Below are 13,922 nucleotides of genomic sequence, written 5' to 3'. Positions count from 1 at the left end.
AAACACACGGCGACGCTGCAGGCCGAAGCAGAGGAAGGTTAACTGAGCAGCAGCAGGAATGCAGGAGTCCTCTGGTTTAAAAATAGACCAAGGTTCCCAGGCTAAATGCGGAGAAAACAATAAGCCGATAGTTATCTGGCCTCAGCCGGTTCACACACACATGGCCGCATGCCACGCTGCCACATGAGAACCCAAGAGATGAACCCAAACAAAGGAGCCTCTCTTCTGCTACATTCCTGCCTGGCTGTGAGGTGGATGTCATCCAGAACCAACACCTCATCCCCGGACCAGAACCAGTCTGGGTCTACAGCACCACGTCAGACCAGCAGCAAACACACCTCTCCATACCAGCTCCTGCATGGTTGTTGAACATGTAAAGATAGATCGACGACCAGCAGGGGGCGACACGATGGACGTCCAATACGACGGGCGTCCAAAAGTCTCAAACTTTCACATTTTCTTCACCAGTCGATGGTCTCACATCGTTTATGAAGCAATTTATGTAGAAAAGAGAATCAGGGACGGAAACTGCTTTAGTCAAAGGCACAAGCAACATTCATGTAAACACAGAACCAACATGTGGTTCTGGTTCTGTTGGATCTCTGTTGCTGTTGACTCAGTCAGCAAGAATATCCTGTTGGACCTTCTAACCCTGGGACGGAGTCACCTCCTAAAATATTTTAGTTCCTACAGAAATGAAGACTGTATGGGTTGGTCAGCCTAGCTCTACAGGTGGAGGTCCCAAAGGCTCCATGTTGGTCCCACTGTAGCTCAGCGTCTACAGGTGGAGGCCCCGAAGGCTCCATGTTGGGCCCACTGTAGCTCAGTGTCTACAGGTGGAGGCCCCGAAGGCTCCATGTTGGGCCCCTGTAACTCAGCGTCTACAGGTGGAGGCCCCCTGGGCTCCATGTTGGGCCCCTGTAGTTCAGCATCTACAGTTGGAGGCCCCCTGGGCTCCATGTTGGGCCCCTGTAGTTCAGCATCTACAGTTGGAGGCCCCCAGGGCTCCATGTTAGGCCCCTGCAGTTCAGGATCTACAGGTGGAGGCCCCCAAGGCTCCATGCTGGGCCCCTGTAGTTCAGCGTCTACAGGTGGAGGCCCCCTGGGCTCCATGTTGGGCCCCTGTAGTTCAGCGTCTACAGGTGGAGGCCCCCTGGGCTCCATGTTGGGCCCCTGTAGTTCAGCATCTAAAGGTGGAGGCCCCCAAGGCTCCATGTTGGGCCCCTGTAGTTCAGCATCTACAGGTGGAGGCCCCCAAGGCTCCATGTTGGGCCCCTGTAGTTCAGCATCTACAGTTGGAGGCCCCCAGGGCTCCATGTTGGGCCCCTGCAGTTCAGCATCTACAGGTGGAGGCCCCCAAGGCTCCATGTTGGGCCCCTGTAGTTCAGCATCTGCAGGTGGAGGCCCCCAAGGCTCCATGTTGGGCCCCTGTAGTTCAGTGTGTATGCCGACGACACATAGAAGTCCTGCAGGACCGGAGCTGGATCCAGATCAACAATCAGGGGACTGACGAAGTTTTACATCAACTTTGTTTCCAGTCGTCTGGACTGCAGTAGAGGTTTTCAGGTCTTACTGGTTTCACTGGTTTCATGTGAATGGCGCAGAAACATCTCAAGGTTTGGAAAGTCCTTCAAGGATCCTGGAAAACTCCTGGAGAGGACTAAAATGTCGGAAAGCTTCTCAGGCTGAGAGGAAGACTAAAGCGGCTCAGAGCAGATCTTCATCTCCAGGATCATCATCATCAGAGCTGCAGATCCAGGGTCAGCTAATCCTCCACATGCATGTTGTTTTCCACATGCTACCTGCTCCTCAGCACATGCTCAGACATGCCGTCTACATGGAGGAGGAGGAGGAGGTGGTGAACATGGCTGCAGTCATGAACCAGACTGGATTGGCTGCAGATTACGGTAACGAGCTTCCATCAGATTACAGAGGATTCCATCGTCCTGCTGAAGACGCGTCGGCCATGCGGTGGGCCGCGTGGCGGTGCCTTCAGGTACAGGTGGTGCGTTCAGGTACAGGTGGTGCATTCAGGTACAGGCGCGGTGGTGCGTTCAAGGCCCAGACGTGCAGGATGTCTGCTACACGTGTACACGGTGCAGAGTGGCAGCTACCACTGCAGGACTCCGCTGAAGGGAAGCGACGACGTTAACGTCTTTTTTTGTTAACAGATAAAAAAAACGTAGAAATATGAAATAATTATGACTTGATCAGATATTATAATCAATATAATTATTTAAAAAGAGATAAAAGCGGATTTGCAGCATTTCTGACTGCACTGTGAGGATGTTGTAAACGGTGAAATGATGAATAGTAATCCATGTGAGTCGCCCCTGGAGGACATCTCCGTCCCGACGCCCCTGGAGGACGTCTCCGTCCCGACGTCCCTGGAGGATGTCTCCGTCCCGACGCCCCTGGAGGACGTCCCGTCGTCCCTGGAGGACGTCTCCGTCCCGTCGTCCCTGGAGGACGTCTCTGTCCCGACGTCCCTGGAGGACATCTCCGTCCCGACGCCCCTGGAGGACGTCTCCGTCCCGACGCCCCTGGAGGACGTCCCGTCGTCCCTGGAGGACGTCTCCGTCCCGACGCCCCTGGAGGACATCTCCGTCCCGACGCCCCTGGAGGACGTCCCGTCGTCCCTGGAGGACGTCTCCGTCCCGACGCCCCTGGAGGACGTCTCCGTCCCGACGCCCCTGGAGGACGTCCCGTCGTCCCTGGAGGACGTCTCCGTCCCGACGCCCCTGGAGGACATCTCCGTCCCGACGCCCCTGGAGGACGTCTCCGTCCCGACGCCCCTGGAGGACGTCCCGTCGTCCCTGGAGGACGTCTCCGTCCCGACGCCCCTGGAGGACATCTCCGTCCCGACGCCCCTGGAGGACGTCTCCGTCCCGACGCCCCTGGAGGACGTCCCGTCGTCCCTGGAGGACGTCTCCGTCCCGTCGTCCCTGGAGGACGTCTCTGTCCCGACGTCCCGTCGTCCCTGGAGGACGTCTCTGTCCCGACGTCCCATCTTCCCTGGAGGACGTCGCCGTCCCGATGTCCCGTCGTCCCTGGAGGACGTCTCCGTCCCGACGTCCCTGGAGGACGTCTCCGTCCCATCGTCCCGACGTCCCTGGAGGATGTCTCCGTCCCGTCGTCCCTGGAGGACGTCTCCATCCCATCGTCCCGACGTCCCTGGAGGACGTCTCCGTCCCATCGTCCCGACGTCCCTGGAGGACGTCTCCGTCCCGTCGTCCCTGGAGGATGTCTCCGTCCCGTCGTCCCTGGAGGATGTCTCCGTCCCGTCGTCCCTGGAGGACATCTCCGTCCCGACGTCCCTGGAGGACGTCTCCGTCCCGACGTCCCTGGAGGACGTCTCCGTCCCATCGTCCCGACGTCCCTGGAGGATGTCTCCGTCCCGTCGTCCCTGGAGGACGTCTCCATCCCATCGTCCCGACGTCCCTGGAGGACGTCTCCGTCCCATCGTCCCGACGTCCCTGGAGGACGTCTCCGTCCCGTCGTCCCTGGAGGATGTCTCCGTCCCGTCGTCCCTGGAGGATGTCTCCGTCCCGTCGTCCCTGGAGGACATCTCCGTCCCGACGTCCCTGGAGGATTGGGCCTCCAGGCGCCTCATTCCCACCCTCACATGCAATCAGAACACTTCCAGGACATCCCGGAGATTCTGGTTCTGGAACGTTCTCCAACCAGTAGATTAACTGGTGAGGGTGTCAGGGTCGGGTATGAAAGAAGCAGTCGCCACATCATCCTGACTGTCCTCGTGGGATCACGTGATCCGATCAGCAGGATGAAGAACCAGTGAAGTGGTCCGGGTGGGACCACTGATCCAGGTGAGACCAACTGATCCAGGTGGGACCGACTGATCCAGGTGGGACCAACTGGTCCAGGTGGGACCACTGATCCAGGTGAGACCAACTGATCCAGGTGGGACCGACTGATCCAGGTGGGACCAACTGATCCAGGTGGGACCAACTGATCCAGGTGGGACCAACTGGTCCAGGTGGGACCACTGATCCAGGTGAGACCAACTGATCCAGGTGGGACCGACTGATCCAGGTGGGACCAACTGGTCCAGGTGGGACCAACTGATCCAGGTGGGACCAACTGGTCCAGGTGGGACCAACTGATCCAGGTGGGACCAACTGGTCCAGGTGGGACTGACTTTGTTTAAAACATGGAAACACATAAAGCCGTACTGATCTCAGACTATAAACCTGTAAAACCATGAGTTTCTACCGAGCCGGCGTCTGACTCACATCCATGATGTCAGAGTTGGTCCTGCTCTCGTGCGGCTCGTTGTATTCGGTGTATTTGAGCAGGACTTTGTCCATGTCGGTGCTGGCATACTGGAACAGCTTGTTGGTGCTGTTGAAGATGATGAGGGCGATCTCGCAGTCGCACAGGACGCTCAGTTCGTACGCCTTCTTCATCAGACCAAACTTACGCTTGGTGAACGTCACCTGGAAGGAGAAGCAGGACAAAGATGAGACACGCTTCCTGTCGTATGACTGAAGCAGCAACACCAGGTCCTGGTGGTCTCAGACTCTGGACGCTGCTGGTTCAACAGGTTAAACCAGAAATTATTGTTGATTTTATCTGAAGGTATTTTTCTGGACTAATCCGCTGATGCAACATGTCTGCATGTTGTTGCACCGCCCTGCCACCGGAGGGCAGTATACCCAATCTCAACAGACGCTTCGGCGTTGCTCTGTGCTGAAGATGAACAAATAAAAACCTCAAATAAAAATATTTTCAACCTTTTTGTGTTTTTGGAACTTCATTCTCTTCATTATGTAAATGTTTAGTTAGCATCGCTGAGCTTTAGCCACTTTACGCTCGCTGGTAGCTAACTGTCTATTTCCAGTTTCTAAACTGATCTTTTTAATCGCATAAATATTTCTGTTACGCAGTCTTCTCATGAAGGGTTGTCCATCCTGGACGTGTCCATCCTGGAAGTGTCTATCCTGGACATGTCCATCCATCCCGGACGTGTCCATCCATCCTGGACGTGTCTATCGTGGATGTGTCCATCTATCTTGGACGTGTCCCTCCATCCCGGACATGTCCATCCATCCTGGATGTGTCCATCCTGGACGTGTCCACCCCGGACATGTCCCTCCATCCTGGACATGTCCATCCTGGACGTGTCCCTTCATTCTGGAGCTGGAAGGACGGGAAGTTTGCGGGTCCAACCTAGAACATGGACACTGAGATGTGCACGCCAAGTGTGTCAGACTCTGGTCCTGCAGACTTTACAGTTTCCTTTCTCTTTGAGGAGAACTCTACTATGTCCCAAACCTGCAGGACGGTGGCCCTCGAGGACCAGACTTGGACATCCCTAGTCCAGCTTCTGGAGCAGGAAACATCTAGAACCTTTAATATTGTCCAAAACATCCTAGATCCAAAGACTTGTCCTGAATTTGTGACATGTTTACTGGACAATAAGGTGAACCGACAGGATCAAACTGTCACATGACTTCTTATAAAACCTGCTGATGCTCCAGGTGAGTCGGAGGTTTGATTCCTGTGGGCAGAGATGGAAAATAACATCTAGAACGTTCTACTGGTTCTACTACCATTCTCTGGTCCGACACAGCAGCAACAGGATGTTGTTTACAAATAAACAAACTGTTTATCTGTGTGACTTTAGTCCACATGGAGGCAGGAACCCGTCTCCAGGACAGGGCGCCGAGGTTACGAGTCAGGAAGCACATGTACCCTCACTTCCTGTCAAAACAGGAAGAGACCCCCACCCCCTCCCGTCTCGGAGACGATGACGCCTTGTTACCCATTGTCATGGTGATCTGAGCCGTCTGATGTATCATGGATGTCACATGATCTGGACCGTCATTTGGAGGGACCACAGAAACAGGTCAGGACCAGAGCCGGTCCAGTTAAGGCGTAGACATGTATGTGTGTATCTACATGTGTGTAGCGTGTCCATGTGTTTTCTTACATGTCTGTTCCGTTCATCCATTATCCGTGCGATCTGGATCTTCTTCCTCCCCATCGCCACTGTTCTTCTTCTCCTTCTGGTTGCTCGGTTCTATGTTGTGGTCTTCCAACGGTTTCCTGACGGTCGAGTTCTGATCTGGAACAAACCTGCAGAGAAAAAACCAGTTCAGCATCTAGATTCAGAACTTCTGACATAGTTCTGCAGGAAAATACGTGACACAGGAACAAGCGCTTTATACGTGTCAGCGTCAGCCTGTTTCCAAGGAAACCAAATAAAACCATGAACAGAAATGTGCATGTGGTGTGTGCGTCATGATTCAGCCTGTCGCCATGTCGACTTGGAAGCAGCTTCCTCTGCAGGAACCAACCCAACCATCTGCAGATGGTCAGACGGGAACGCTGTCCTGGACAAAGCAAATAAAACTCCTGACTGGTGTTCAAATGTTAACATAAACCAGCTGATAACCACCGATTGCCAGTTGACTAACAGCTGATTACCAGTTGACTGCCACCTGAATACCAGTTGACTGCCGGTTGATGAACCAGCTGATTATTACCCAATTACCACCTGCTTAAATAGCTGATCACAACCTGATTACCAGTTGACTAACAGCTGATTACCACCTGATTACCAGTTGACTAACAGCTGATTACCACCTGATTATCGGTTGACTAACAGCTGATTACCAACTGATTACCAGTTGACTAACAGCTGATTACCACCTGATTACCAGTTGACTAACACCTGATTACCAGTTGACTAACAGCTGATTACCACCTGATTATCGGTTGACTGACAGCTTATTACCACATGATTACCAGTTGACTGACAGCTGATTACCACATGATTACCAGTTGACTGACAGCTGATTAACACATGATTACCAGTTGACTGACAGCTGATTAACACATGATTACCAGTTGACTGACAGCTGATTAACACATGATTACCAGTTGACTGACAGCTGATTAACACATGATTACCAGTTGACTGACAGCTTATTACGCCCTGATTACCAGTTGACAGACAGCTGATTACCACCTGATTATCAGTTGACTAACAGCTGATTACCACCTGATTATCAGTTGACTGACAGCTTATTACGCCCTGATTACCAGTTGACAGACAGCTGATTACCACCTGATTACCAGTTGACAGACAGCTGATTACCACCTGATTATCAGTTGACTGACAGCTTATTACGCCCTGATTACCAGTTGACAGACAGCTGATTACCACCTGATTATCAGTTGACTAACAGCTGATTACCACCTGATTATCAGTTGACTGACAGCTTATTACGCCCTGATTACCAGTTGACAGACAGCTGATTACCACCTGATTATCAGTTGACAGACAGCTGATTACCACCTGATTATCAGTTGACTAACAGCTTATTACGCCCTGATTACCAGTTGACAGACAGCTGATTACCAGTTGCTGGTACAGATCACCGTCCACATCGCTGCAGACCTCCATGAAAACATGAAATCAGTCGTAGAAGCAACTTATCTGGTTTATTCTGTTACTTTTTACAGAAAGTTTAGAATAAAGTTTGAACATCAGGAAGCATATTTCATGTTTTCACCATCACCGAAGGACAGGGAAGTTTACTAACTCGTATCTACATGTGTGTAAGAGTAAAGTATGGATCAATACGTCAAGTCCAAACATACACACCTAACCCAGAACCAATAAGGTCTGCTCTGCTCCAGAGCCAATCACAGAGAGGCCAAACATTCAAACTTCAAACCAGATCTGGTTCATGGAGCTCCGTACACGTCCCACGCCGATCGGGGAGGGTTACACGACCCAGTCTGCAGGAGGCGTGTGGAAGGAGGCGTGCATGTTCCATCCCTGTAAAGTTTACGTGTATTTCCAGACTTTCACGTGTTTCATGTCGGACCTGCAGAACGAATCGTAGCCGTAAAACCTTCTTTCTGCGCTTTTTACTTTAAACTTACAGGAAACTGGCATCACATCACCATGACAACAGGGAAAATCGGCTGGACCTTCCTGAGTGATCTGGATGAACTGGGATCAGGTGGGATCAACTGGGAGCAGGTGGGAGCAACTGGTAGCAGGTGGGAGCAACTGGGAGCAGGTGGGATCAGGTGGGAGCAACTGGGAACAACTGGGATCAGATGTGATCAACTGGGAGCAGGTGGGAGCAACTGGTAGCAGGTGGGAGCAACTGGGAGCAGGTGGGAGCAACTGGGATCAGGTGTGATCAACTGGGAGCAGTTGGGATCAAGTGGGAGCAACTGGGATCAACTGGGAGCAGGTGGGATCAACTGTGAGCAACTGGGATAAACTGGGAGCAAGTGGGATCAACTGGGAGCAGGTGGGAGCAACTGGGAGCAGGTGGGATCAACTGGGAGCAGGTGGGATCAACTGGGATCAGGTGTGATCATTTGGGATCAGGTGGGGTCAACTGGGAGCAAGTGGGATCAACTGGGATCAGGTGGGGTCAACTGGGAGCAGGTGGGAGCAACTGGGATCAGATGTGATCAACTGGGAGCAGGTGGGAGCAACTGGGAGCAGGTGGGATCAACTGTGATAAACTGGGATCAACTGGGAGCAAGTGGGATCAACTGGGAGCAGGTGGGAGCAACTGGGATCAGGTGGGAGCAACTGGGAGCAAGTGGGATCAACTGGGAGCAAGTGGGATCAACTGGGATCAGGTGGGATCAACTGGGATCAGGTGTGATCATTTGGGATCAGGTGGGATCAACTGGGAGCAAGTGGGATCAACTGGGATCAGGTGGGATCAACTGGGAGCAACTGGGAGCAGGTGGGATCAACTGGGATCAGGTGTGATCATTTGGGATCAGGTGGGATCAACTGGGAGCATGTGGGATCAACTGGGATCAGGTGGGATCAACTGGGATAAACTGGGATCAGGTGGGATCAACTGGGATCAACTGGGAGCAGGTGGGATCAACTGGGATCAGGTGTGATCATTTGCGATCAGGTGGGATCAACTGGGATCAGGTGTGATCATTTGGGATCAGGTGGGATCAACTGGGAGCAGGTGGGATCAACTGTGAGTAACTGGGATAAACTGGGAGCAAGTGGGATCAACTGGGAGCAGATGGGAGCAACTGAGAGCAACTGGGATCAGGTGTGATCATTTGGGATCAGGTGGGATCAACTGGGAGCAGGTGGGATCAACTGGGATCAGGTGGGATCAACTGGGAGCAACTGGGATCAGCTGGGAGCAGGTGGGATCAACTGGGATCAGGTGTGATCATTTGGGATCAGGTGGGATCAACTGGGAGCAGGTGGGATCAACTGGGATCAGGTGGGATCAACTGGGAGCAACTGGGATCAGCTGGGAGCAGGTGGGATCAACTGGGATCAGGTGTGATTATTTGGGAGCAGGTGGGATGAGGTGGGATCAACTGGGATCAGGTGTGATCATTTGGGAGCAGGTGGGATCAGGTGGGATCAACTGGGAGCAGGTGGGATCAACTGGGAGCAACTGGGATCAGCTGGGAGCAGGTGGGATGAGGTGGGATCAACTGGGATCAGGTGTGATCATTTGGGAGCAGGTGGGATCAACTGGGAGCAACTGGGATCAACTGGGAGCAGGTGGGATCAACTGGGATCAGGTGTGATCATTTGGGATCAGGTGGGATCAACGTGGGAGCAGGTAGGATCAACTGGGATCAGGTGTGATCATTTGGGATCAGGTGGGATCAACTGGGAGCAACTGGGAGCAGGTGGGATCAACTGGGATCAGGTGTGATCATTTGGGATCAGGTGGGATCAACTGGGAGCAGGTGGGATCAACTGGGATCAGGTGTGATCATTTGGGATCAGGTGGGATCAACTGGGAGCAGGTGGGATCAACTGGGAGCAGGTGGGATCAACTGGGAGCAAGTGGGATCAACTGGGAGCAGGTGGACGCTGCCGGGGGACCTCCAGGCCGTCCTGTCAGGACTTTGTCTCTGATGCGGGACGCAGACGTCACCGTGACGATGGAAGTTTCAGCTCATGATTGGAAGTTCCTGGAAGTTCTGGCGGGAAAAGTTTGGCTTTCCAGTCGTGTCTGCCGTTGGCGAGCCGTCCAGCAGAGCAGCATGTCCACAGAGTCTGGACTTGAAGCGACCCGCAGATTAAAAGTCCTGCTGAGGTCGGAGACATAGCCTGATCCGCTACATGTGGTCTGGTTGGGAGTTTGTGGCGGCCACGCTGGAGCACATGTTCAGGAGATAAATCCCACATTTCCAGCAGCTTTACTCAGATCCTCTCTGGATGCAAACGTCTCATCAGGATCTGGACCACGTCTCCGGTCCAACATAAACTCCCAACGATTCCAGAGTCCAACAAACTTGATCATCACGTCAGACTTTCTATCGACTCCAAGCGGTTTAAACCAAAACAAAACCACATTTTCTTGGTTTGTTTTTCTACTTTGTGAAGCTTTAAATGATCCGTTTTCTGTCCTGCCTGCATCTTTTCTGCAGATTTTAACCAAAGTGATGAATTTCTCCAGACTAAACCCGACTTTTAGTCCAAAAAGCCCAAAACCTGCAGCTGAATCACTAAAGTTCCAAATAAAACCAAAACAAATAAAAGAAAAATTAAAAAAAAAAACAAAAAAACAACAAACGTTTTCCTTTCTGTGGAAACAAAATGAGTTAAAAGTTGAATTAAAAATCATTTTTAGATTATTTTTGCTCCTCAGATGAGCATTAGACTCAGATGGATTTATTTCCTGTAAAACTGCAGGAAAACATTCCGCGACATAAGTTTTCCTCAGAGGACCAGGAATCCAGCCCGGGTCCTGGAGGCTGGGGATACCTCTGCTCCTGAACGCACCATGAAGGTGGACCCGGGTCTGGGTCCAGGTCCCGGTCCGGATCAGGGTCCGGATCGGTGCCGGTCTTACCTGGTCTGCAGCGGGAAACGTCCCGGTCTTAGGCGAACTCTCCGGTCCGGGAAACTTGTCCAGAGTCCGCAGCTCCTTCCTGTTTATCTGTCACAGCCCGCATCACGCGCGCGCACACACCCTCACCGCGTCTTCACGCACGCGCACCACACGTCGCCCTTACCTCGCGCTCAGTCCCGCATGTCTGCTGTCCGTCCCGCGGCTCCTTCAGTCCATCCGCGGCGGTCCTCCTTCTGCACGCGCACGCGCCTCTCCGGCTGTCAGCGAGCACCTAGACGGACGGCAGGAGGCGTTGCACGCGCGCTGGCGCACGCGCAGGAGGAGAAAAAAGTGGAAAGTTAAATAAAAACTAAAGAAGTTTATTAAAAACAGCTTTTTAAACCCGAAGAAAACATTTTAACAAACGTAAAGGAGCGTTGCTGCCCCCCAGCGGACACCGGCGGAACTGCAGCGCCAGTAATCCATCAACCAATAATCTGATCAAATCAAGTTAGAAACACAACAACCAGACTGGTTTCTGCTTCTTGAACTGGTTTTCGTTGTTTCCAACATCAGATTGTTGGTCAAAGATCATTCAAGCCATTTATAATCAGTTTAAAATTCATCAGCGTTTACGTCACTGAAGCTGCTGTTTTAGACTAAAAGGACAACTTTAGCACCTATGCTAGCCAGGATATGATCATGTTAACATAAATAAGTCCCTGTTTGATTCTAAGAAGAAGACGACTTCAAACAGGACAAGCTGATATGTTCATGGGTCAGTTAAGTTCCTCTGGTCTGGCACTAGAACTGGACTGGAAATAAAGGCAAAAAACTCCAAATGGGCAAAGAAAATCTTTTAAAAGCTTCCTAAAGCCTCAGAACTATTTATCAAGAGGCCTTTAGAGGATTAGAGCCAAGTCAGAGACAAAGACACGAGGACAGGATCAGATCAGGTTGGACCTTTACATGTAGCCCCACATGAAGCAAATTTAAGACGTAAACTTGTTCGGACGTCTAAAGACGAGCCGTTTCTGCAGAACTTCATGGATATTAAACGTTTCTGGGTCTGTTTGGATCTGTGGCGTTAAAATGCAGGACGAGGACAGAATCAGGTCCAGATGAGCTCGTGGTTCTGTTCTCCGCTGCCCACTGGTCGTGAATAAAACCCCAGCATTCCTATTTTAGTTTAGTCTTCATATGAACATATTTCCCTTCATTTTCCGGTGTATGGAAAAGTCCTGGCCCCCCCGCCTGGTCCTCCTGGTCCTCCTGGTCCTGTCTCCCAGTCCAGCTCACTCACCAGTGCTTCCTGTCCAGTCGTGTCCTGGAGAGACGCCCAGCAGCTCCAGCTGTGGGTTTCTTCCGTCCTTTTGTCCAACAAGCAGCAGAAAAGGTGAAGCGATGTGAAGCCAGACCAGCTGGCTTACAGGACCCGGATCTAGATCTGAGCCGTCTGCAGACCGAGCAGCTGAGGTCGTCCACGCCGAACGCCGCCCCCTCCGTCACACCGCCACACACACATTCACACACCCTGCGACCTCCGTGCACGTCAGAGGAGGAGCGCGCTCACCTGTCGCCGCCAGTCCGACTATATTTAGCTGTGAGGTGTCACCATGCTGGGGGGGCAGAAATATGCTGCTGACGGTCGGGGGCCTCTGGGGTCCTGCACTGTAAAACTGTTCTGGAACAACATTTATTCTGGATTAAAGCAGAAAACTTCATCCTGGATTACCGACAGACTGTACTGGACTAAAAAAATGTTCGAGATTAGTTCTAATTTTTCAGATTATTTTACTTTTTCTGGATTATTTTACTTTTTCTGGATCATGTCACAATTTTATTCGGGATTATTTCCATTTTTTATTATTCTGGATTACTTTGCTTTTGCTTGTTTCCATTTACAGGGAAGCACTACAGACATCTGTCATTTAATCTTCCATCTAGACTGTCAAGACATTTTCTAATTTATAATTTCACAAACTTCTTGTGTTGTTAATGATTTTGAACAACTAAATTCCATTTGAATTCTATTATTTTATGTTCATTCCCGTCATCCTGCATGCCACCATGTCCCGTTCATACATGTCTGAATGTTTATGTTGGAGTTTTAATTGTGTACTGACTTTTTAATGCTTCTTCTGTGCCGTAGTTCGACGAGTTTCATGTTTCACTGACAGAATGGGATCTGTTTCGAGTAAACCGAATTATTTAGCCGTAACTTCAGAGTTTAGTTGACTGTTAATTTTTTACAGTGTGCTGTGAGCGTCTGCAGCCCGTCAGCTCTACGCTACTGCCAACATGTCCCAGATATCGCCGCTCTGAGCATCTGTGTGGTCGAGGATTAGCTCAGCTGTCCCGTCCCGTCAGGTTGGAGGAAGCGGAGGGAGAGGAGACCATGGCAACATTCAGGATCAGACCAGTAGCCACCAGTATAACTTACTGGGTTTAATGGAAATATTAATAAAAAGCGATAAAATATGGAACATTTCGTTGTAAATATTAAAAAAAAAATGACACCATGTCTTCATAAAGAGATAAACATTAATTCTGAATGTTTACATTCTGGAGTCATTTAATGTCAATAATCCATGTAGAGAATTAGTTCATGGATTTCAGAGGGTCTGAGAGACGTTCGCAGTTTTCAGTGGGATTACGATCAGGCCATGATCTAAACCCAACGGCGTCTTAAATCCTTGAAATTTCGACTTTAAAAACTGAAAACCTGAAATAAAGTTTTATCAGTGTGAGGTCAGACCTGCAGATTGGATCCGACTGGATCAGACTGGATCAAACTGGATCAGACTGGATCAAACTGGATCAGACTGGATGAGACTGGATGAGACTGGATCTGACTGGATCCAACTGGATTAGACCGGATCAGACCGGATCAAACTGGATCAGACTGGATCAAACTGGATCAGACTGGATCTGACTGGATCCAACTGGATTAGACCGGATCAGACTGGATCAAACTGGATCAGACTGGATCAAACTGGATCAGACTGGAACAAACTGTATCAGACTGGATCAAACTGGATCAGACTGGAACAAACTGTATCAGACTGGATCAAACTGGATCAGACTGGAACA

The 13,922-nt window shown here is 51.0% G+C and overlaps 1 protein-coding gene across 4 annotated transcripts in view; it reads right to left on the bottom strand.

The window, feature by feature from the left end:
* The window catches only part of LOC306768395 (myocyte-specific enhancer factor 2C-like), a 35,499-nt gene extending 23,173 nt beyond the window's left edge, over positions 1–12,326 (bottom strand). For 3 of the 4 annotated variants that reach the window (XR_013771657.1, XR_013771658.1, XM_079256740.1), the window contains exons 1-4: positions 12,133–12,325; positions 11,014–11,153; positions 5,954–6,099; positions 4,254–4,457 (exon numbers count right to left, since the gene is read on the bottom strand). Coding sequence is in view for 2 of the 4 variants with exons in the window: in XM_079256740.1 (XP_079112866.1) it covers positions 4,254–4,457; positions 5,954–6,007 (258 nt within the window). In the remaining 2 variants the exon portion in view is untranslated. Of the gene's footprint in view, positions 1–4,253; positions 4,458–5,953; positions 6,100–11,013; positions 11,154–12,132 lie in introns of all 4 variants that reach the window. The other variant, XM_079256741.1, reaches the window with a different exon arrangement.
* Positions 12,327–13,922: the final 1,596 nt, after the last annotated feature.

This window comes from Telmatherina bonti, assembly GCF_933228915.1.
Source record: "Telmatherina bonti genome assembly, chromosome: 17".
Lineage (NCBI taxonomy): Eukaryota > Metazoa > Chordata > Actinopteri > Atheriniformes > Telmatherinidae > Telmatherina > Telmatherina bonti.
Note: the sequence above shows the minus strand (reverse complement) of the source record. Positions and strands in the feature narration are given on the sequence as shown.